The sequence below is a fragment of the Dicentrarchus labrax genome, unplaced genomic scaffold, assembly GCF_905237075.1.
Source record: "Dicentrarchus labrax unplaced genomic scaffold, dlabrax2021, whole genome shotgun sequence".
Taxonomy (NCBI): domain Eukaryota; kingdom Metazoa; phylum Chordata; class Actinopteri; family Moronidae; genus Dicentrarchus; species Dicentrarchus labrax.
The window spans coordinates 12,068,161-12,093,595 of record NW_026136706.1 but is presented as its reverse complement, the minus strand read 5'-3'; the positions used below and the strand labels follow the sequence as shown (position 1 = coordinate 12,093,595).

The following is a 25,435-nucleotide window of genomic DNA, read 5'->3' as shown; positions in this document are numbered from 1 at the left end:
AAGTAGGGCTGTGTAAGAGGCTGTGTTTTACCTGTAAGATTCATCAGATTTCCACACGGTCAGAGAAAGTAAAAGTGCGAGTCCTGCTCATAATTTGGTTATAAAATCCCAGCGCACCACGGAGCGTCTCTCTTGCCAGGCTGCTGATAGTGTCGTCTGGATCAAAAGTGGTTTAGCTGACCTCACTAACAGTCATCACCAAAGCCCTGCCTCACGCTGTCCCAGCATCACGCTCCCCTCCGTTTCTATTACCCTTCTCCGCTTCCACAGGTTTTTGATTTGTAATAATTTTCAGACTCGGTTTATACAGTTTACTGCCTGCCATGCTGTTGCTCCTGCATTGTTCTGTGTACAATGACATAGCTAAAAAAAGAAAAGAGATTTGACTCACAAAATGTGAGTCAATTTGGGGTCTTCCTGATAACTTAAATCATTTTGGGGGCAGTCCAGAAAACAAACTGTTTAAAGATGTGAGGAAATTGTGATTTGGGCATTTTGGAGACAATTCACTAATTGATAAAAGAAAAAATCAATAATGAGAATAATAGTTAGTTGCAGCCCTAGTTGAGCATTAGCATGAAGCATATAGGATCATCTTCTCATAACTTCATAAGCACGCTGACCAACAAGCTAATCTACAAAAAACCTGGAGTAGTTCACTTAGGCAGAGAGAGAGGGAGTGAGATTGGCAGCTAGCTGGCAGACATGCCGGGTGAGTGTGTTGGTGCTGCTGCCAAAGCTACCACCAAGTGTCTCTCTTCTTTCATACAGAGAGCCTTCCCCACATTTTCTGTCTCACACACAAACATACACACAGAGCATTACGTCAATTGTTGAATCTGACAAGTGAGGACTGCTTGTTTGTGTACGTGTTTGTGTGTTTGTGTGTGTGTGTGTGTGTGTGTGTGTGTGTGTGCCCGACTGTCTAAGTATCTTTGTAGGAATCAGGATTAGGTAGTCACTGACACACAGGGCTTATGTAAAGCTGACCTACAGTACGTGGCACCACACGAGTGTGAACCGGCCTGTTGCAGTGTTACCTAGGCTGGCACCTCTGCCTGGACTGCTCACTCTGACAGCCAACTGCACTGAAGACAATGAAAATGATCGATTCAGTGTTTTTTTCCCCCCCTTTAGATACCTATACAAGAAATATAACAGACATATTTAACAGGTCTTTGAGGGATTTCTTTCTACAGCCTGGGTCATACCTTTTCATTTCATTTCAAATCTACTAATTGTACCAACACTGTAGGCTAAATATAACTGCTGAGATAGAAATGCAGTAACACATCAAGACACAGCATTAGCACAACAGTCCATTAGGGCAAGCAACACCTTGTGGTAACACAACAAATCCCCAGTTTAACCTAATTAATCCAAACAATCTTATCAGGAGCAGGAAACAGAAGGGAACATCACATTTATAACCCAAACTATCAACTGTCTGTCCATTAGATCCTCAGTGCAGTGGACAATTATAACTGCATAAGATGATATGTTCACCTCATATTGTCACCATTTCTTTACTGTGTCCTTTGTGTTCCTGTTTTTTGCAGTTTGTAAATTAAATAGATTTTTCAAAACAACTAAAGTAAACTTGAGATGTTTCTATCTTCCACTGGAACATCAATACAATAATGTTCTGTCTGAGGTGAGTATATAGAAACTGTCACTCTGTCTTTTTTTTTGTAACTGTGGAAGTCAGGCAGTCCCCCCTGCAGGTGGTCTAAAATGCTGCCACCAGGCTCCTGACTGGTACCAACTAGCCTCCCTTCACTGGTTACCAGTTAAATAAACAATTGGTTTTAAAGTTCTGTTTTAAAAGCACTGTATGTTTAAGGACCATTTTCCCTTTCTCAGCTTCTGTGACCGTATTCCACCTTAAGGTTCCCTCACTCTTCTGCCCAATTACTGTTACCCAGTTGTCTCTTGTCAGTGACAACGCAAGGGACATTTTCAATATTGAGACTGAGACCATCTTTCTCCATACTTCTAACATGGCCTTTAATATCAGGCACTGAACATTCCCCACTGAACTAAAACCCCTCGCTATGCCAGACACTCTCAGCTTGTGATTCATTTATTCACACTATAAATCTGCATTAATCCACAGCACTATTGTATAAATTGAGGTATTGAGAGACCATAAAAAAATTTTTTTTTTAAAAAAACCCTGAGTGCTCTGGTTCATCTTCTGATTCTGATTCCTCGCTGACTGACATCCAGCCTCCTACTGTATTGACCGCACAGGCAGTGATTCATTAGTTCAGGTATAGACCGCCCATGCATCACCTTGACATCTGCACTTTTAGCTGATGTCACTGCACATGATGAATACTTAATGAATATTCACTTACTACCAAATTACTTCTGTAAATCAGCTTGTAACAATCAGTTTCAGAATGAGTTTCCAAATGAAAGTACCTCTGACTCAGCAAGAAAAAACTGTTAACTTATATTTCTGCTAGGGAAAAAGCACATCATTGTAAAGACCGGCCAGCACATCCAATCTCAGAGGCTCATTTCCCCTCTAAGCCCTTACCAAAAAACAAAGACAATCAATAAACGCAGCCCGCCTACCAAGTTTCACAAAATCTATATCAAGTATTTAGCATCAGAATTACGAGTTTTTGCATGAAACACATACAAACACAGACATAGAGTTGCAAACACAAGATGCCATCATATCATAGAGAAATTATGTAAGACCAAGCAGGAGCTACAGTCACACGTTTCAACAAACAAACTACAGACATCAACTGTGAGAAATCTCCCGAATCGTTGCTCGTAACCTCTCATCTGCCCTTCCTTATAGTCAGGCTAGGAGCACGTAATGGCCAAAGAATCAAGTCGGTACGCAGCTGAATCTGCTCCTGTGCTTAAACGCATACAGCAGGCAAAAAGCAGAACAAGGTGAAATGATACAAACTGATTGATTACCAGCCACAGTCTTCCAGGAGTGTGAGCCCAACCACTAAGTGAGGAGGAGCTCCGAGCTGCTGCCTCATCTTGAATGCATCAGGCATTTAAATGTATCTGCACACACTGCTGTAAAGTGGACACGACAGACGGAAATCAATACCCAGCCCCTGTATGTAAATGAGACTGGACTGATTAGCCTACAAGTGTGTAAGACCTAGATCTATTATGTTTAAGCTGACCATTTAACATCCAATCAGTATGAGGTTAAAAAAAAAAAAAAAAATGTCTCTGAGGTGTACCAACCCAGGCTGCCTTAGCTGTATATGCAGGGTTTATAATGTAGATTTGGGTTTAATGAGGAGATCAGGTCTTAACGTAACAAGACTTAACACATTATTTCAAATTTAATCAAATCCAACAACATGAATGCTGCAGCTTAAAATCGGTGACAATGACAGTGATATAAAATGCATATATTTGGCTTTAATTTGAATGATCAATCTGAGAGGAACCATCCAATATGACTCAGCACCTGTATTTGCACCCCTCTCTCTCTTTCCTCTCCCATTAGGCAGCGTTGCTCACGTTATAAACCACTATTATATATTTCTATAGGGGCTTTTTTTTTTTTCTCTCTCTCTCAATTAATTTTTCACAGTAACCTCATGTTATAGCTTTCCTATAATGTGTTATAGGATTGCTACAGCCTGGTAGCCGTGCAATGCCACCGCAGCAAGGCAAGTTCCCGCAGTGACCGCAATAAGGTAGAGGCTTTATGTAGCACAATGCAGACATTATCCTTTCAACCCGTCAACAGAACAAGCATATTCAAGAACGTGTTATAATTGGACCAATGATCGCTATAAAAGGCAAAATCAATAAGTCTTACCTATCTGAGAGATTTGGTTGATTGATCTGTTGCTTTCATATCAGACAAATTCCGCAACACTGCTCATTTAAACCTGGCTGAAAAAAACAGAGATGAGACAGCAGAGAGTCATAAAAACCCAGACCCAGTTCTCCAGTTAGATGAACAATGCGTCCCTTTCTCCATCCACACAGAGGAAGGGGGCACCTCATCATTTCAGCTCCACTGCCTGCTAAAATGCTCATTCACTGTCCGGGCTAAAGCCTTCCCTCTGACCGTCAATATCACAAGCTTTTCGACTGCCACTGCCATTCATACACATTCGCTTGCATTATCACACTGTTGTATAAATGAAGAAGTCAGTTGTTTTTTGGTTTTTTTTTTACCTGTTCGGCGCCGTGTCTTTCAGTGCAACTCCCCGGTCTGTCGGACACACAGGCTCCGCAGCCTACATTTACCGTAATGACCGTAGGCTTGCTAGTCACGCCGTTACATTGTTACAGTGCTCGGGTAATTACGGTGCTGCGCTCCACCCGTTTTCGAGGGATTAGAGACATCGTTTTTTTTTTTTTTTTTAAATTACAATTAGGAGACATTTGAATTTGATTCTTTAGCGTCTACAATGTATCAACTGTAGTTTTTTTTTTTTTTTGTTTAAAGTCATTTAAACATGAAATAGTGAGTAAACACAGGTGTTACCAATGGTGCTTATTAAGGTTGTGTTCCATTCAGTTCAAACAGGGTGCTGCTATTGTGCATGCTGGCACACTGGGAATGCTCTGCTACACTAAATGGTACTGAACTTTAATTAGTATCATTGGTAACACCTGTGTTTAACCCACTATTTCATGTCAAAGTGGCTCCTGTGATGTGTGTCTCTGATATCTAGACCATTCATCTGTTGCTCTTCTGGAAGTTTCTTCCATTTTTTGCCCAAACATACAGATTGTGAAGTCCCTTTGAGACAAATTTGTGATTTCTTATTTGGGTGATACGAATAAAATTTGGCTTAACTTAAATATAACTAGCTTATTGCTCGGCTTGGCAGTGTTAGCTAACGATATCTGTAGCCTGATCAAACTTGATAGGAATAATAAGAATGTATTGACTGCTTCTTGCTGATAAATAAAATAAACCATTGTGTTTTAATTGATAACGCATGCTCCATAGTCATTTAATGTCTGACTAGAAACTGATCTGTTGCCTTTAGCTGGGGTTTACATAGAAATCTTAGCTAGACTAGTTAGTATAGCAAAACCCTTCCTTTAAAAAAAAAAAGAATACATATATTAGTGGCTATAACAAACTAACAAGGATTTTGAAATATTGACAAATGTTACAATTGCGAGTTTGTTTTTGGGGGTCTTGAAGCTGCTAACAATAAACTAGAAGATTTGCAAGATCATGGCAAATGTCCTGGTGGGGACTGGCGCCCCCTTTTGTACACATTGACAAAAACCACAGGTATAATAAATCAAATTAAAGTTATACACCACAAACCTCAAAAATATATATATATATATTTTATCTTACTTACCTCTTGTAGTAAAATATTTATCCAAAAGTTTCAGTTGATATCTGTTGAATTTGTTATTATTTTTTGCCACCAGCTGAAAAACAGTAATAGCAGCCCGTCTTTTCAGAATAAACTCTTACATTTAATTTAATCTCAATAATGTTCATATGAAGTGGACAGATATCATTACAGTGCAGCCACAATATGTCTTAAAAAGATATAATTGTAAAGTAGGTTTCGTATGGACAGATGGGAAAGCATACATTTCAAAATCCCAGTAGAGTAAAAATTGTAACAGTATAAAAACTGTTATGTTGTTATAGTTTTATTGTTGCATCACTTTCTACTGCATCCAATGCAGGGTTGCATACAATGTCAGACATGGAAGAGCACCCTCTGGAGTGCAACGTCTGCAGTTACAAGCATGTAGAAATACAACATAACAAAGAACTGCTCTTAACAGTTGTATCCATGACACATACACAATCATTTATTGGGCTCAGTTGAAGAAATACATATCTTCCAACAATCACCAGCGTATTCTGTTCATTCCAGTTTAATTAAAAGTTTCTTGAGGGACTCAATTATAATGGCGACTGAAGCTGGCTTTCTAAGAAGCAACATGGCCCTCATGTGGCCATCAGAGGCTCATTTTGCCTGCCAGCTATCAGAATCAGACAGATGTGTCTGGGCAGAGTAAGGTGGACCTCCTACAGGAGAGGCGAGACTGAAGACTCTCCTTTACGTTTCACAGAGAGCTGACAAAGTCTCTTGTTCACAGCACCTGAGCAAAGAAGCAACTGGCCAAAATGGAAGTGACATGACATTTTTCCAGTAAATATTGTGTTTTAAGTACCCAGAAAATAATCACCAGTAAGGGAGGGGGGTCTTGTTTAAAAAAAGAATTAAAGATTTGCCTCAACAGACATCTAAAGCAACGGAAATGGAAACTCGATTAACAACCAAATCCTATTCACACCAACCAACCTGGAATAAGATAATTACTAACCTGTAAATTAATTTCATGTGATTTGAGTTTCTAATTCTGGGCACCCAGTCTCTCATCCTGATATAAAGCACACACATGACACACATACATGTGGATGAGAAGGATGACCTTGACCACCATCTGCCCATCAGGCCTCCTGGTAGCTGTGAAGGATATTATAAGAGGAGGTTATGCATATGGGATCAAAGTATGAGCTGTTACACTGGGACTGTGGCTCTAAAAAGCAGTGACCTCCATAAATGTTAATCATCCAAATGACTGAAATGACCTCACATTAGTTTGTCCTTCCAGTATTAGCTTGCACCAATGACTTCTTAGTTAAGTACATTTGGCTGAAGTTGCAGACATATTTCACGTGACTGACATAAAAACCATACAGCTTCTATTAGATTTTCTGTGTCTTGTGTCTTTAAGCTGAAAAGATCAACTTCCTACACATTCAGCTTTCACTGATTGTGAGATGTAGCATGACTTTGTGAGTCTTGAGGAAACCTGACATGTATATTTTCCTCCTTTTTTTATATATTTCTTCTTTTCTGTCCCCAATTCAACTAATTCCATGTGCTGTGAGGTCTCTGATACATAAAGGTTTGTGCTTTTCTAATGATCCCATCCTCTTCATGCAGGGGCCTAAAAACAACAGTCAAGAGCTTTGTATATTCTGCCCCAGCGACACTCAGATGCTCTGTTTGTAACCAGTTGAATCAGCCCTCAGAAAACATTCAGACTGGCAAAGTACGACACCCACCACTACAGTATGTTTACTAATGTTAATGTTTACTAATGTTTTTTCTTTCTTCATAAAAAATACAAACCAAATGACAGCATCAACAGAAAAAGAACACATGAAAATCAGGTAAAATTACATAAATATATGCATGTACTAAAGTCTTTCTATACAGACTTTTTAAGACAACAGTGAAAATAAATAGCACGTGACAACTACAAACAGTATACAAACCTGAGACTACAGTGGGGCTGTGCTGGTACATATTTCTTTACATACAGTACCTCTTGTACATTAAAACCTGAAGGTATAGAAAAAAGCTACAGTAGTAAGTTCAAACTATTGTGACACATGTTACAATACCAACTAAATAAACACATTTGCTTCAAAGTATTGAGCAAATAACACCACTGTACTCGTGGAATGTAGAAAGTATCCCGATTAAAAGTTTCCCAGGGTACATTTTCTCCTCATGGTCCCAGACGTGAGGTGATCTGGAGAGGAAAGACAAATATAACCATTTGAGTAACTGTTAGAAACATAAAAAATGTTACTGAATGTTTGATTGAGATCCGTTGACCGTTTAACTTACTAAAATATTGTACTCTGAATTATTAAGAATGAATTATGTCTTTCTTAATGACTAGTGCATCAGTCAATTAATCAATTAACAAATGTGTGCAGAGAAAAATGAAACCAGAAATCCATTAACACTTTAATCAATCATTTGTTCAATGAATTACATACTGGACAGATGAATAGATGCACAGATAATTAAATTAATGACTAAATAACTCAAAATGATTTACTAAACCGACTTTTGAACTGAAATAAGCATTAAAAAAAATCTGCAAAAGTACTGGCACTTGTGTTACAGCATTTGTAAGCATGACATATGCCTATACGATCAAATGGAATTAAATTCGCTGTATTTCCCAACTCACATGTAAAAAAAGTAAGGCACTGCTCTCTCAGCTTCCATCAGGTGTTCTGCTCTTGCTTTGTCCACCAGATGGCAGCGTAGCACCAGAGGACCGAGCTGGGGAGAGATGGGAGTTGGAGTTCTTCGACGTCAAGCTGGCAGAGCTCCACTCTGACCACTCTGATGGGACCTCTTCTAGGTTATAAGAGAGCAGGGCTTCTTCATTCTCATCTAAAGGAAACGCTCGGGGCTCCCAGGGTGTCTGAGGCTGCCGGAGGACAGATGACAGTAATTAATGAATTTATTAATTAATCAACAAATCAAGTAAACATAATTTCCACCACACTTACATTTGCGTGGAATTGCATCTGCCTCATACAGTGCAACACATATTAAATTGTGAAATAATAACCCTGATAACTGCTCTTCCCATGTCGGTCCCTTCATTGAATTTAGATTTTGAACGCTGTATCATAGGTGGGGCAAAAAAAATAAAATCAAAGTCTGAGCTTTAATCAGGGTTTGTATGGGTGCTGGAGTGCATGAGAAGTGCAAAGCCGTGAGGTAGGGGATATTTGTGGTGTGGAGAAGGTTGATTAGGACAATCTGGTTCAGTAGCAGCTCATTCCTTCTCCAATCAAAGCAAAGTGGTACAGAGCAATCATGCAACAGGAGCAGAGTGGAGACAAGTATCTGTGTAGGCTCTCAAGCATCCATCGACGCTTTGAAACTGACACGATATGACTGGGAGAGAGTATTGATTAGACCGCAACCCATTTTTTCCACTCTATACTCGTCCTCCCTCTTCTGAAATACAAATAACGCAGCCTTATCTTTGACTGGGATGTATCAGAAAACATCTTTTAGGGGTTAAAGTGAGAAATTACCATCTATAAGCTTCTCAGTCTCCTCTTTAAGGAAAGAAAAAGCATGTTACTATACTTAGTAACATGCTATAAAAGCCAATAGAAAATTGATGTGTATTACTCAGGATGAGCTCCCTCCTATGGCACCTGGATCATCATACTCTGATATTCAGTCCGTTTAGGGGGGGACTTTGGGGGGGCTTCAGCTGTGGTGCTTTTGATCTTACCAGCCACTCCTCTGAGCTTTGCTGTTCATCGGTATCCAGCTGAGCACAACTCAGCTCCACAGAGCTCTCCTCTCCTGATGTGCACATCCCGCCTCCACTGCCTGACAACCTGCTGCCAGATCTGGAGTGAAAAAACAAACATACCCCATGAAACTTCACTGGGAAATTACTCAACACTCCACTTTCACACGGGCTATATTTACATGCACGGAGATGAACAAACCAAGTCAGCAAAAGTTGCACTGTCAGCACAGAATTTAACCCAATTGTCAAATCCATCTCTTTGTTATTATTGTCTGATATGAGCATGAAATATGACCACGTCCAATAGAGCCAATTTATTTTGAATTTATTTCATTTATTTTATTTGGTGTCACCTGATATAACAGTATTCAAATAAAGCAGTTTTCAACACTGTGTCTTAATATTCTGGCTGCCTCTCTGATGCCCCCGACCTCCCTTGCTCTTCTACCCGCTTCATGCCTCTCCTCTTCTGGTCTGTCACTGCTGTGTCCCCACCTTCCCCAGAGTTAAGAGTCTTGTTTGCAGCCTCTGTGAATCACCTTGTTACTGTATTCCCTGTTGCCAAACTACTCAAAATAAACTCTTTATTCACCACAGTCGGATGTGAAAATACACTGGCTCTACGGCTGTTTTTCCTCTCACGTCTGTCACCGAGCAGCTCTCATTCTTGGGTGGCAGCCAGTTAATTTAGCAAAATAAAATGACAAAAATCGGCCAAAAAAGACCAATAGCCAATATATTTATATTTCCACCTTTTAGGACGTGAGCAGCATTTTCTCTTTCCCCAGGATGACCAGCGCAATTTCTCTGTCTGCTCTAAGGCCAGGTGTCTCTGGGCAAAGACTTCATCAATGAGATCCTCCACCTGAAACACACAAACACACACACACAAAGTGGAATAAAGACAATATTTTCTTCTTCTTCACAAATCACAATACAGAGCTCATTTCCACAGGGGTGAGACACTACCTGTCCTTCCTCATTGTCCTCCTCCTTCTCTGCCTCCCTGTTTATCAGAGACGGGGTGTCAACTACCCGCCAACTGCAACCAAAGACACACTTTTTGAGGTGACAGATAATTATGGCGGACAAAGCGGTTTCTTTCTATTTCAAGTAAAAGTGGTGGGTTTAATTACATTGCATTACATTGTATTTAATCTTAATAGATGTGCATTAAACACCCTAAAAAAATGTAATGCTGTTAATTTAATTTATAAGCAACTATATACAGTCATGAATACATTGACACACGCTGTAAAGCACTTCCTAAATTAAAGGTGCTACAGATGGATCAACAAAATCAATACTGGACAAAAAGCGACAATTTCCATTTTTTGCAACTCTTTTCTTTAACATGACTTTGCTTGCACCAGAAATAAAATTTGAGCCCTTACATTGTGATTAATGTTTTGGGGACAATGGAAAACCCATAGCAAATGTCAAGCTGTTGGTTTAAGAAACTTGGGAAAAAATACAAAACCAGGATTTAAAGAGTTCTCCTTCAGAAGCAGTTCTGTCCCATACCTGGGTGTCAGGATGTCTTTGTACTGCAGCTTTTCCACTTTAGCCACTGACATGGGGATGACAATGTTGTTGATGTTGTACACACTCTCTCCCTGGCGTTTGCGAACAAAGCCCTAAAAGGAAAAAATGGCCGAGTTAAAAGTTGGAGTAAGATGACATAGGTGCACACATTCAACCAAGGTGGCTTGTAGACTGACTAGCTTTTTCACATATGCACATCAAGTGATGCCTCTGAGCTTATGTTGTGCTGCATTTATGCTGTAAGAGCTAAAACATTTGTGCTCTAGGCATATCTGGAATTGTGGTTTTTAGACCTCGAGAGTCCTTGAGGCCTAGGATGTGTTTGGAAAGTGAGGATTTGGTCCCAACCTCACCAGAAGAATGATTAAAACCCGGTTTTACAGGTTATAATTAGGTGTAGGATAGGTTAGGTCTGGTAAGGGTTAGGATTTGGGCATTAATGTATATCACAGAGAGTTCTCACAAGTGTACAAATTCAAAAATATGTGTGTTACCTGAGAGGCCTGCTTGCGTGAAACCTGTGTGAAGCTCTCCTCCAGCACTTCTTCTGAACTGTCCTCGGTGTCACAGAACTGGTACAGAACATCTTCCTTATCTGGGTATAACACACACACATTCCCATATGTTTCTGTATGCTGTAATTAATTCCGGGGGGGGGCTGATAGGTTCAAGATGGTTGTGTTTACCAATCACAGACTGATTTACTAAAAAACTGAGCTGCGTTTCATTAGTAGTTCCACTTCGCCTTATTCACTTATCCTCAGCCCTTGGTATTACGTAACAGCATAAGAGGTCACTTGGAAAGCAGAGGGAAAGTGGAGGAGCAGGGGATTTAAATGGAATTCACTTGCTCTTGTAGTCAGTAGTTTTGCTTTGCAGGTACTTCACAATAACTACTAATGCCTTTCAATGAGGAACTCCATCTCCTCCACCTGACCTTTGAATACCATAATAACATAAACAATCACTATTGTGTGGGGTATTAACATTGCTACAATGTGAAAAAGTGAGCAAAACTGTATAATTCAGTAATGTGGATTGTTCTAAATGCAACAATGGGTAATTGTAACATTCTAGTTAAGTACTTGCAATTTATTGGAATTTATGATTACTCTGATTATCTCAATAGTGTTACTTACACTTGTAGGTTGTTTGCGCTGACATTTTTTTTTTTCCAATCACAATATGTTTTAAATACTGTAAAACAGCAGCCCGTTGATGTCATAGCAGATAGGACATGAAACTGCACTTGAGTTTTCCACAGAAACAGAATGACACTTGTCAAGGCGATGGGGGATTTCCCCCGAGGGCAAGTGCAGAGGGAAAGTCAACGAGGGCATGTTGAACGACTAATGAACCGCAGCTCCAGAATACAGGGTGAACATACACTTGCATACACACACCTTCTCTCAGCCTGTGGATGTGTCTTCTCTTCCTTTTTCTTTGATTGGCTCTCCTGTGTTGACTCTGAGCAGACCCTACTGTCCCGATTGGTGACAGACCCATAACTCGGCTTTTATTATGTCTTGCATGCTGCTTGTATTTGTGACCTATAATTCACACACACACACACACACACACACACACACACACACACACACACACACACACACACACACACACACACACACACACACACACACACACACACACACACACACACAGAGTTAATACACCACAGGAATTTCCTTTCATTCCAATCTAACCTTCAGTTCCTCAGAGATTTTACGCTTTGGTTAAAGTGTACAAAAGCTAATCCTTCACCATTAGTCTTATTATTTTGACAGATGATGGCCTCTCAGCTTTCTGTTCCTTGCTCAAATCAAACAGCAAAGTAATCACAGTGCAGATAACTTGCCTGCCAAAAGTAAAACATGTTAAATCTTTTCTTTTTTGCTTAAGTAGGTGAAAAATGATCAAATAAACTGCACTAAAACACTTCCACTAGGTTTACATAATTTGTGTAGTAGTGCCTGTGCTATTCTTACACTGTATAAACAGCTATCATAATTAACTATTAATTAAGTTACGACATTAGTCATTATTCTCCATGTCATTTGCCAATATTTCCGTCTCCTGCTTGCTTTGTCGTAATCTCATTTTAGCTACAACCAACTGTGATAAGAGGTTTGTTGCCATGTGCCAGACTATTATTTTAAGTGACATTTAGTCAACAGTCTTCTTTCACTATTAACAAAAGGAGAATAAGATCATTCAAGCCGACAGGAAATCGACAAAGTGGTGGGTGAGTGACGTCTTCATCCATTTCTAATCTGCTTCCTTTGTGTCTCCTCTTTTACTCTCTCTACTTCTACCACATCAATTTTTCAATCTCTTTTTTTCACCCCACCTGTTGTATTTCTCACAAAAAATAAAAACAATCACCCATCAAAAACATAGTGTTTACTCCACCTTTCTTGGATTAACAGGGACAATTTTCTTAAATTAACTAATTACAGAAGGCTTTAGATCATCAGTATACACTGTGGGCAACCATGAGAGCAAGACCCTCTTAAAGCCCAGAAACTAGAGGTATACGAGGGCTAGAAGTAAACAATCATTCATCAGCTTTAGACTAATACATAAAAACACATACTGACATTGGTGAAATGCCAAATGATTTTATTTCCATCTACTTCTCAGTGGGACGCCTCATGCAGACCCAGTGGGGTATCTGACATGCTATGAGCCACTTATGATGACACACAGGGAGATAACAAGCAGACCCAGCGGTCGATTTTGAACCAGCCATTTTATTCACAGTGGTATTGCTTGCTTTCACTAAATACAACCAAATGAGAGAACTGTCTAAACAAGATTAATTGTATCTTTTAATTATACATAGTCATAAATTATTACTATTATTAAACAGTGTCAACTAAAAAAAGTAATTTAAACCTATTATGTTGTGCTTATGTAACTAATTAACTTACTTGGAATGGAAAATAAAAAACGATTTATTAAGTACAAATAATTCACATTATTCCTTGCTATGCTTAATCAAATTAGGAACCAAGTGCCAGAACAATAGTAATTCTAATAAAAGACACTGTGGAAAGGTTTTTACAGTGAAGCTGCAGCAAGTAGTGTTGACTTTGCATCAATATCAAATTACCATTGACTTCAAAAAACAGACTTCATTACAGCTCCACCACAGCAAGACAAGTGGATCAAAAGCCAGTGAGGCTCCTGTCTACGAGATGAATAACAACAAGAATGCAGGTGCGGCCTTTTAAATAGCACCTCTGCCTTCCTGTCATCTTACTCATCATTTGACTATGCACAGCGGGTAACGGTAACACTTTTTTGCCCCACTCACGAGCAACACTTAAACACATTGGCTCAGTACATGGCATAGAAAAAAGTGTAAATTCAGTGCCTTTGCAGAGAGTAGACTAAGCAGAATGTAAGAGAGGAGAGCACCATAGAACAGGGTAATCAATACTGGTAAAGGACAGGATCTTACTGTTGTGCAGTGGTGTGGAGCTGCGTCTATTGTAGTGCGCTGCTCTGGATGGTTGGACATTGACAACCAAAGGCCTCTGGGACCATTCTTCTCTGGCCAGGGTTTTCTTTAAGTGGTGGGACAGAGGAGTGTCTGGAAGGAGAGGACACAATTTCAAGCAATCCACGATTTGTACTCAGTAAATCTCTAAATGCAAGCATGCAATCAGGGGCAACACACACCGGCCACCATATCTATTTGTATTGGCAGCATCTTGATGCATTAGCGAACGCTGCTGTTCTGTTTACCAGTTGCCAGATTCAAACAGAACTCCAACAGATGTATTTGGAGAAAAGAAGGAGAGAGGCAGAGATAATGAAGGAACGAGAGACAGGAATTAATGGACTGACACGTGGATCTACCTTTTAAATAAAAAACAGTGATACAGTAAATCACTTGCACAGTGCCTGTGCGTTGTGTTGTGACCCTGCACAAACTGCTACCATAGTTACATCATTAGTCATTATTCTCCATGTCATTAGCCAATATTTCCATCTCCTGCTTGCTTTATCTGTTTATGTAATCGCATTCTATTTTAGCTACGATCAACTGTGATAAGATGTTTGTTGCCAGGCTGTTATTTTAGGTGACGTTCCCTTGACAGACAGTCTTCTTCTGTTATTGACAAAGGGAGAATAAGATCATTCAAACTGACAGGAAATTGACAGAGTGGTGGGTGAGTGACATTTTCATCAGTTTCCAATCTGCCTCCTTTGTGTCTCCTCCTTTATCCATTCCCCACTTCTACCACCTTTGTATTTAACACAACAGACCTAGTGGGGTATCTGACATGCTAGGAACCACATGATGTTGAACAGCATCAAAGCCTGAAAAGCAGCAATTTTATCACATTCGCTCCCCGGAATGGAACAGCCAGCTGCCACTATTAGTGTGGCACGTCCAGTGTGCAACAGATGTGATCCAATGTGGCCAGTGTGTGTTGCACCTCAGAGTAAGTCTAGCAGGCCAAATATGGAGCTAAGCATTACACATTTCTTTCAACAGAAACACATTGCTAAGCCTACTCAAGTTTACTCTGCTTGCAACAGGTTTTAGATTGTTAAGCCTTTACACACTATCCATGTTAAATATGTTGATGTTTTTCCTACCAACTGAGAGAGACAAGCTGGGGGCCCTGGATGTTAGGGCCCTACTGAAGCTGCAGTTAGGATCAGAGCACAGTACTACAGGATCACAAGATGAACAACGTGAACAGGAAGGTGATGAGAGAGAGGAGGAGAGGGTAGACGTGGACTTCCCCGAGTCCTGAAGCACAGAGAAAAGACAAGAAGAGAGAAAGTTATTTTTTTACATAGTGCTAAACAGTTAATAGACTATCAACTTGACTTTCTCTTTGTGTTATGTTAGAGTATGAGTCATAAGGGTATGGGTAAGTCATAAGGAAGCTGCTCTTTGCCTAAGTACAGTGATTAAAGTAATTATGTCGTTGAAGGCCTTTTCTTGTCATTTGGCAATAACACAATTGTGTTGGCAGCTTGGTGCTCCTCTTATTACAATGGCTACAATTGCTCTAATCTGCTAGAACAGTAGTGTTCAGCCAGATGTTGAGCATCTAAACGCTCCACTATGTTTATCAGAAAAATGTTTTGCACATATGTATATAATTGTACAATGATATCAGTTCCTATTACTAGAACTGTGTGAAGCTAAACAGAGCAAAGCCAGCCACTTCTACCACTACCCTCCTGCTTTTACTGCCAGTAAGAACATAGCACTATGCCATGTCCCCAGGATAAACAAAGGCTTGAGCTTTTAAATAATCACATGCACTTGTTTATTTGATGCTAATCCAAGAGATATTATTGTTTAATTAAAAGCAGGTGTCCGGCTTTAAACATTAATTCCCGTTTAATTTGAGGACCTATTTTAGTGATACGGCATTCCACCCCTGAAGCCTGACTAAGAGCAACTGCACGAAGCTGCATTTGACATGTATATGTCAATAATTCTAATTAAACAAATTAGTGAATATGTTTTACAACTTCCACGCATTGACACACTTTGATCAACCGTCAACCAGTAAATCTGGACAGCGACACAGTCATTTGGCATAGTGCTGGTGTCATCTTCATTGCTGTTTTTAGTGTCACCTCTGCAGAATAGAGAATGAAAACGGGACCACCACATTTTAGCGTCCACATGCCCGCTAGCTACTGTAATTATAGGAATCATGATAAATGTGTCCACGTCTGCGTAACCATCTATACACATTATCACATTTACAGATGAATGTCATAGAGTGTGTGCCTTTGTGCTTTGACAGTTGTGTGTGTGTAAATGGTTCAGACGGACAGACTGGGAAATGAAGGAGACGGCATGTGGCCAACCTTTGTCCTGCTGGGGATGTAGGTGCTGAAAGCGAACAGTCTGGGTTTGTGGTAGGTGACCAGGGGTCGGGTCCGGGCACACACGCATGACAAATCAGCTTTAAAGAGGCTCCTGGTCCCCGGTCTCCTTCTCTTAGAGCTCCCGGGCACAAAAACAGAGTCTCCTTTCTGACCGCTGCAGGGAGATCAGATGAGGTCATGGAAATGTCAGGGATATGATTCATGCCAAGATCACAAGTACTAAGCAAAAAAACACATTTTTCAATATGTTACCTACTTATAACCCCTTGTTACATGCATAAACAAGCCTTTTTTTTTTATCATGTGGCTTTTATCTTCACAGACAGACAGAGGGAGTTAAAAGGCAGCAGGAAGGAAAGACATGAAGGGATGATTCAAGTTGGGCCAGATGGTGGAGACCGACCAGTCTGTTTCACTGGGTTACTTTAGAAACAGGCAGTGCGCTTTAAACCTTAATACCTTAGCCTTAGGCCTAAATGAGAAGTTTTTCTGTTTTATTTATTATATTTGATGATTTTTTTATGTTCTTGCCAACCCAGCTAAAGTGTTTGCTTTAATTAACTAACTAACTTCTATGATCTGTCATCTATTTAGTCTATATGCTGCGGAATATCCCATTGTAGGTGTGATAAACTCTTACATTGCCATGCTCAGATAGTTACAGTATTAGATGTGTGTGTGTGTGTGTGTGTGTGTGTGTGTGTGTGTGTGTGTGTGTGTGTGTGTGTGTGTGTGTCCTCTACCTTGTGAAGGCTCTCTTGCCCCTGCAGGTGTGTGGTTGTTTTGATAGCGGCGAGAAGCTGAGAGGAGGCATCAGACTGTTGACAATGTGGTTGAGCTGAGCACTCTGCAATGAAGACATCGTCCATATAATGCTTTTCACAAGTGGCACATTAAGCTTTATTGTGAAATACAATCCATGTCTGTGGTAACAGTGAGTGAGTACATGTGAGTAATCTTTTTATTAGCTAATTTTATTCATACCGCTCTGCTATTAATGCTACCAATCAAATTTGCCTGGTGCGGCGCTAAAGGATAATTCTTGTTATTTTAGCCTCTGTCTTATTTTTCTACTTTTGTTCTTATGATGACTGATTATTGATGGTTATTAATGATTTATTTAGTGTCTTCAATGCAGCTGCTGAGCTTGATGTTGCTCATACATGCCCAATGCTCCCCAATACATACACAGTTCTGATTTTAGACAGCACATAGCAGAATCAGAATTGATTTATTTGCCAAATGTACAATGTACACAGGAATTGGAACACACAACACAAGGTGGTTGGTGTACAATACAATACAATCGTCTCTCTTTCACATTTTTAAAAATAGAACAGATTCAAATGCACATCTTAGGTACAGCTTTTAATGTCATTGAAGCAGTCTGTACTGTGTTAGATTAACAGATAAATCGCAGCATCATCTCTCCCTCTAAAGCTGGAAGGATGAACAAGGTCTTTTCCTGCAGGCTTCATAAAGCAGCAGGAATTTAGCATAATAACACACAGGAACAGCATGCATACCATAATTAATTAGTTAAATCTTCTCAACCTGGCACCGGGATATAACATTACAGATACACAATATCCTGTGCTTTTATACAAAGCAATAAGCTTTAAAAGGATATTCTGATATATTGAGTTGTAGATTACTAACCCTATTGATTCCAGACTCTTCACACACCCAGTATTATAGTGTGTGTGTGTGTGTGTGTGTGTGTGTGTGTGTGTGTGTGTGTGTGTACCAGTTCCTCCATCCTACCTGTCTCTCTATGTTATGCAGGAGCCGCGTGGGGCTGCAGGGTTCATTGTCAGCATCCGAGGCTGTGCAGGATAACCCCGCCATCTCTCTCAGCAGGGTATGCTGAATCTGTCTGTCTGTCAGTGGCTGGGACTCTGCAAGTACCACACCACCCTTAGAGACACATACACACACACACACACACACACACACACACACACACACACACACACACACACACACACACACACACACAAATAACGTGAGTTAACCTTTTAACACTAACCCACCACCAAATGACTTTGGACATTTCAATGATTTATTAAAATTAGAGAGACACCATATTTTAGATTTTTTAACACTGCTATGCATTGAACCTAAAGTCTAATCTATTGATCCTGTATATCACATGTTCTTATTATTGAAACTTTTCATAGTATGCATTATTTAATGTACTTAACTAAATGTGACTGCTACATTGTTACAGGGAAACAGAAAAGTTGGCTGACCCTACATATTTTATATATATTTTCTTACACAAAACTGACTTGTATCAAGGCCTATCTAAGCCTTAAATAAAAGCCCTCCATGACTGCCAGTTTATACATTATGTCAACTGCCCTTTATGGGGGGGGGTTACAGAGAACTCTGTCTTACCTTGGAAGAGCGGATGTGCTTGTGGAGCTCCACCAGTTGTTGTGTCCTCCCCTCCAGCTCGGCCACACGCAGCTGCAACCAGCTCCATCTGCTGCCCAGCTCCGCTCTCTCTTCCAACCACCGCCCCTCACAGCTGCCACTGTTGACAGGTGGGGCAGGGTGATAGATGACAGAAAAGGAGAGTCAGACCCATGTACAGTAGTATTATAGCAATGTATTAATTTCTATCAAATGCTTTAAAACACTGATACATTACGACTTCACCAGACGATCATTCTCTGCGCTTTGGAAATTTAAAGACATAAGTCATAAAATCTTGTATGGCCACTACACTCAACCACTGGAAGTGTATGAAGAGGTTAGCTTAAGAATCATAATCAGGAAAATGTGTGTCACCACCAGAGAGAAAAGTAACACAAAAAGGAGAGGAGGACAAAGAGATAACTGACGGTCCAAACCATTTGTCAATTCACACATTGGTAATGCAGCACTGTCATCACATGACCTATTTTAGTTGCCTTATAGTGTGTAAACGGTTTAGCATCCTAAGAGCACAAAAGCTTATCTAGGCCACAGAGTCAAACAGTGTTGATTTGTGTGGTGTTGTGTATCTATAGTATGTTTCCATGGTACTAACCTGCTCAGTTAGCATTTATCTTCTGTGTGTGTGTGTGTGTGTGTGCGTGTGTGCGTGCGTGCGTGCGTGCGTGCGTGCGTGCGTGCGTGCGTGCGGTTGGTTGGCTGGCTTCAGCAGGGCAATAGTTGCTATGGCAGCGCTCTTGGACCCTGGCTAGGACAGGGGGGACTCCCCCACTTCACACAGAAAGGTTAGACCAGTCAGCAAGCGGCTACACAGAGTATCTGACAATGCCCTTTGGTAATAGGAGGTAGTCATTTTAATATCAGCATCAAGGTTATATATATGTCAAATATGCAAAATGTTGTTTGCTTGCCTGATCACAGCAGCCAGTTTCTGGTCGATATGAAGGAGAACTTTGCAAATGAAAACAAAGCATGTAGTTGGCTATATATAGTTTCACTCAACCCAAAGCTTATATATGTTTGTTAAGAAGTAGGTTCTCTCTTTCCTCCAGAGAGACAATGACCCTGCAGCTCTTTCCAACTGTATAATGAGAAAATTCCTGGAATATTTGCCAAGCAGTAGGCGAGTTGGGAGGAGAGGATGGGAGAGGAAAAGTTGCTTTAAACCTGTGCAAGTTCACAAACTACATATTTACACACATATTTTTCATGAACATATTAAGAATTCTGAATTAGGTGTGGGGTCTAGCAACCCGCTGGCTACCCTCCACAGTTTGGGTTTCTTTTAAGCCAAATCCTGGTTGAATGGATGGCCAGCCCCAGCAAGTAGTTCTGGGGTTACGAGTTCTCCTGTTAGTGTTTCTTGGCTCTTGCAGAGGCGTTAGGGCTTTTGGGTGTGTCCTGCATGGAAACTTTCCAACATGTAGCCTTTCACAAATACTCCCATAGAGTATATTTGAAATTACAGACGTACTGAAATCTGAAAATGAGCAACAGCTGGAAGTGTGAAGGCCTCCTGCCCGTGCAGAAAATGAGCAATGTGGACACGTGGTTTCAAAGTCAAACCATGTCACCGCTTTATAAGTTCATACTTACAATGTTAAAGGCCAACTATTTCCACATTTTCTAAACGAGGGCAACGACCCGTACCCTCTCCAGCAAGGAGATATCCTCTTCAAGGAGGAACTTGCCATAAAAAACTCCCCGGGGGAGGTTTACGGGTAAAGAGCAGAGCATTGTTCAACAGACTTATACAAAAGGCAAGCTGACACTTCCAAGATGACTGAATCTGGCCAAATAAAAAAGACACACATCCACTACACACATATAAAACACACCCTTTCTCAATCCTGTTCTCAGCACTAATAAACATGCCCCAGTTTTGTAAATGGCTCCTGTTTATTGCACTGACTCAGACACCATAGGAAACAAACAGACGGGTTGAAGAACTAAATCTAACTGAAGAAGTAAATGACACTGCACTTAAACCAGACATGACTTGAGTCCAAATAGAAAGGTCTAATTGGACTAAAGCCAACACCAGCATGTTACCCCTCCTGCCCTAACACTGATGTCCCCACAGGAAGTGTATTAACCTGGGTAACACGAGGATGGTAACATGGCACAAAAAGAATGAAACTGACCATCTACACAGCTCAGGCTCAAATCCCTCAGTTGTTGTGCAAGTTGGTTATACTTATCAGTTTCATTTTAAAATCATAGAATAAGCATTACGTGGACAGGGGCGGGTATCTTTTTCTCTGGAATTTCTAAAACAACTATGCAGTACACCCATCTGAGTGAGAGAGCTTCATTCTCATCCTGCCCAATGTAAATGCTCCTTTTCCAGGATGTCCTGGTGGACAAGCAGCCTAAGGCGGATATCGAGGTCTGCCGATCAATTCAGGCTCAGGACCCTTACTGGATATCCCTGACTGTTCCCTCTCTCCAGGAAGAAAAACAATCTTTAAAAAAAATGGTTCTTTCTTCTAATTGTTCCTAGACCAAATCCAGAATGTGCATTCAGGTAGTTGTAATTGTTTATTAATTGCTGTCAGGGGTTTTACTGCTCTCTTTGTACTGCAGTGTTTCCCATTAACATATTTATTTGTGGACATCTGCCACAATATTACCCAGAACGGTGCATGATAATCTAAACTGGTAAAATATAAGTATAATTCTCATCATGCTTTGGAATGTGCACAATTTTTTTTTTTGCAAGGTGATACTGTGTTGTGTCTTTTTATTACTGGTTACAGGACGTCACAACACATAATCGCACAATCTTCTTTCCTCTCCCGAGGCAATACAACTCACTTTGAGCAAGGACACAAGCACACCAGAGCACCGCCCATCCACACCACACGCACTGGCACACACTTCAAAAGTATTTTTGCTAGGAAGAAGGAGGAGCACTATGGCACAGATTGGCTGGCATGTTACAGGCTTGCTGGCATGTCTTGTGTTTATTTCCTAGCCTGTGGGCAAAGGGAGCTGCGAGTCTGTTGAATGTGTTATGACTGAAGCATGGAAAGAGAATGTGTGTGTGTGTGTGTGTGTGTGTGTGTGTGTGTGCATGGCTAAAAAATGTCATCACACTCTCCACAGCTGGGAGGACAAAACTTGTACTTATGTCAGCCACACTGTAAACTTCACTGAGGGCCAAGTAAAAGTGTCTGACACTGCCGAGGCACAGTGGACCTCTCACACTAAGAAAGCTGTCTTTCCAAAACCTGAAATAAAACTTGGACTTCTTGACTCATCCCTGACATTTGTAGATGTGCATGATTTAAATACTCCCCTTCTTGTCATGTCACATAAATATGCTCATTCTCTCCAATTGGCACCATATTTGTACCTCTTTTGAAATCAGGTCCCTCTCACTTTCTTTGCAGTGTCTTTTTATTATCCTGAACTGAAAGGTTGCCTAGAGTGAGAGTCTACGTCTGTGTACTCCAAACTTGCCTGAATTAAAACAAGGCCAATAGCTCCAGTGTGAACCACAGCTGGCTTCTGGCAACCAAATCCCAGCAAAGCACAACAAAATCTTTTGGCAGTAAAACACCAGGGATGTTAGTGAAATGATTTCTTATTGTTTTTCTCAACACTGGCTGATAACTGTGTGACACTGTGTGAAATGATATGATTCACCTTGACTTGATAATCAGGATACATGGTTCAGGGGGTTTTTAAAGTCTCTCCTTTGTAGCTTGTTTATTTAGCTGTAATAACCAGCTGTGAGAGCCACATATTCACCGTGGCTCCAAAGTTCAAAATAAGAAACAGACCCCAATTTCAAAGCGGCCCACAACTCATGAAACAACAAAACTTGAATCATTGTGCAAGTTATATTTTTTCAGATTCTTAGCAGCTATTTATTGGTTTTGTTTTGAGTCATATACTTCAGCATTTTGGTATACTTCTTTCTCTAGAAGCTCCGTTTCAGTGCTTTATTATTTTAGCCTTGTTGATTAGTGTGCATATTTTCACAAACCACATGCAGCTATATATAAAGTACTTCCACTTGCAGGATACTCACACAGGGGAAGTCTTGACTTTGCTGTGAATCTTCCTGAAGTCCTCTTGCTCCTCATCTGAGCTGCTACTGGCCGTGGCCTCAGAGTCCAAAGCCTCCTGCAGGCCTCTCAGCACCGCCTGGCCAGAGCAGCTGAAATCTCTGAGCTCTGCGAAGGAAAACGAGGCTGTGGAGGATTCCAGCCAGGACAAATGGGGTTGACAGCCCACTTCTGGAGGTAGTAAACCAGGATGTATGGAGTCCAGGCTGTCAAGAGACACACTTCCGAGTTGACAGTGCCTTTTCAGCCCCTCCAGCTGTTGGCTGCAGTGTAGCAAAGCGTGCTCTCCTAGCAGGGCTTGCAATCTCCTCTGCAGCCTCTGAGCTCGGCCATGCAGCCCTGCCTGCCTGGAGAGCTGCTCCTTCACGGCCTCCTCCAGCACAGCTCTGGAGGCCAGCTGGTCATGGTTCACCCTGCCAATGCTAGGATGCATTGCAGATGGAGGGGGGCAGCCCATTTCAGTCACCTTCTCCTGGGTCAACGTATGTGGGGATGCAAAGAAGGGAGTGTAGCCCTGATACTTTACCTCCCCGTGGGAATATGAAGGAGGAACAATGGTGAGGCTAAGAGGGGAGTGATGCACATCACCACCATCTGGCCCACATTCAGGAGCAGCACTGTGTCCATGCAGCAGACAAGCCTCTTGGCTATTGTGCTCGGGGACAGGGACTAAAAACATGTCTGGTACACCTGGGAAGACAGAGGCCACCTGATGAGAATCTATCAGGCCTTTACTGAAGGAAAGGAGGCTGAGGAGGGAAGCAGGGCTGGGGAGCAGCACCGTCTCACACTGGCTGGAAGACGCCTGCAAACACGGGGAAAGCACAGCGTTGGCAGGGACGTCCAGGGGGCTCACGGGGAGACAGGAGTCCAGAGAGGGAAACAAGGAAAGGTTCAGCCACATCTTCTGGAGGTCAGCATCATCCGTCGATCTCATCTGAGACTCCAGATCAGTATTGCACACGGCTCTCCCATCTGAGTCCATTCTGACAATGGCAGGAGGCGAGGACAGGTGGACGCCATGGCCGTCTTTCAGGATTTTGGTCAGGGCTGGGGCCATGCCACTTTCTGAACCACTGGTGCTCTAGGTAGCCATGGCAAAATCACCTGACAGCAAAAAAGAAAAAAAAAACAACAACCCCTAAATTACTATAAATTACTAATCCCACCATAATTTTAAACAGAATTCTACACAGATTTGTAAAATATAATCTAGGAATACTTAGACTAAAATCTAAGTCACTTGTTAGAACAACTGGAGATAAACTACAATGATTTAATGATAGGAAAAAACAGACATCCACGTCCAATAACTGATCTTTAAGCTGGTGGAGCTAAAACTAGTGAACTCATGTTAGCAGCGCCCTGTTATCGGGCACATATTTTAGTGATGACACACATATTTTTCTTTTTATTCCTGCTCATTTGCTCTAACGTTATTTCTCTCTCTGTTTTAACGTTAAAGTTAACCTACGGTAAACTAACGGATCATTTAACTGCTGTTTTAACGCAGATTCCCGTCCGCTTTGAAGTGATCTGAAACTACAACAAAAAAAAAAAAAAACCCAACAAACGTTAAAGAAGATCCAGAATAAAACGGGATTTATACGATAGGTTAGTTTAAAATGAACATGAACATTTAGTCTCTGTCTGATGTTAAGACAACTCCACGTCAACTAACTGTTAACTGCTAAGGTGTAGTGGGCGGATTCAGAGGGTCTGCACCGTAACGTTACATCCACGGTCCGTATCAAAGCAAATTAAAGACACTTCAACCGTGTAATAGCTCGATGCTAACGTTAGCAAAAAAAAAAAAACCGTGTCCAATAACGGTTGGTCGCCGTTAACACTCACAGAAAGTCCTCTCGTTTAACGTTACTCACCTGACCACGGAGGTGAGCCGTTGACTTAACATCGTTTATCCCAGTTTATTCCAATCTCATTTAATCTTTCTCTTTTCTTTCCCCTCCCTCTCCCACCACCCCAACCCTTTGCTGATCCTTTTTTTTTTTTGTTAGGAAACTCAGATGCGGCTGGTTTATCTGGCAAACCAACGGAGACTTTTATTTCGCCCAGAGTAACATCGATGAATCTCCTCCTCTACCTTTCAACTGACATTATGCCTCCCCTCTCCTGCACTCATCAACCGCCGAGACCACGGAATACATCCGAGCGGGGAGGGGCCGGACCACAGTCAGGATGCCTTCACGACCTCCTCGGAAGCTCAGAATTGTGAGCACTCAGAGTGAAAGATTATTCCATTTTCCAAACACAATTTTTGCCTTCAATAAAATCTTCTTCATTTCGTTACATTGAGAAAAGATGGGGTTTTGACTGTACAGGAAAGAGCCAATCTGGTCTCGACATGTTCCTAACTTGTTGCATGTGTTGGTGAGAAGTGTATCTTGTACATT

At 41.1% G+C, this 25,435-nt stretch overlaps 2 protein-coding genes across 11 annotated transcripts in view; both read right to left on the bottom strand.

The window, feature by feature from the left end:
* The window catches only part of map2 (microtubule-associated protein 2), a 92,802-nt gene extending 88,548 nt beyond the window's left edge, over window positions 1-4,254 (bottom strand). For 3 of the 9 annotated variants that reach the window (XM_051403927.1, XM_051403928.1, XM_051403929.1), the window contains exon 1: window positions 4,180-4,253. The gene's annotated coding sequence lies outside the window, so the exon portion shown is untranslated. Of the gene's footprint in view, window positions 1-3,814; window positions 3,892-4,179 lie in introns of all 9 variants that reach the window. The other 6 variants (XM_051403935.1, XM_051403930.1, XM_051403932.1 and 3 more) reach the window with 3 other exon arrangements.
* Window positions 4,255-5,618: 1,364 nt separating this feature from the next.
* kansl1l (KAT8 regulatory NSL complex subunit 1-like) lies at window positions 5,619-25,159 on the bottom strand. Of its 2 annotated transcripts, XM_051403937.1 has the most exons (16): window positions 24,905-25,159; window positions 22,985-24,128; window positions 18,904-19,042; window positions 18,268-18,420; window positions 17,247-17,350; window positions 16,483-16,657; window positions 15,244-15,400; window positions 14,096-14,227; window positions 12,033-12,179; window positions 11,124-11,224; window positions 10,609-10,721; window positions 10,054-10,126; window positions 9,837-9,949; window positions 9,061-9,181; window positions 7,990-8,235; window positions 5,619-7,539 (listed from the first exon to the last, which is right to left on the bottom strand). In XM_051403937.1, exons 2-15 carry the CDS (start codon window positions 24,079-24,081, stop codon window positions 8,017-8,019), a joined length of 2,844 nt encoding a protein of 947 aa, XP_051259897.1. In that variant the 5' UTR covers window positions 24,082-24,128; window positions 24,905-25,159; the 3' UTR covers window positions 5,619-7,539; window positions 7,990-8,016. The 2 variants fall into 2 exon arrangements, 1 of the variants encoding a protein (XP_051259897.1); XR_007885238.1 differs by lacking the exons at window positions 5,619-7,539; window positions 7,990-8,235; window positions 10,054-10,126.
* Between the last annotated feature and the right edge of the window lie 276 nt (window positions 25,160-25,435).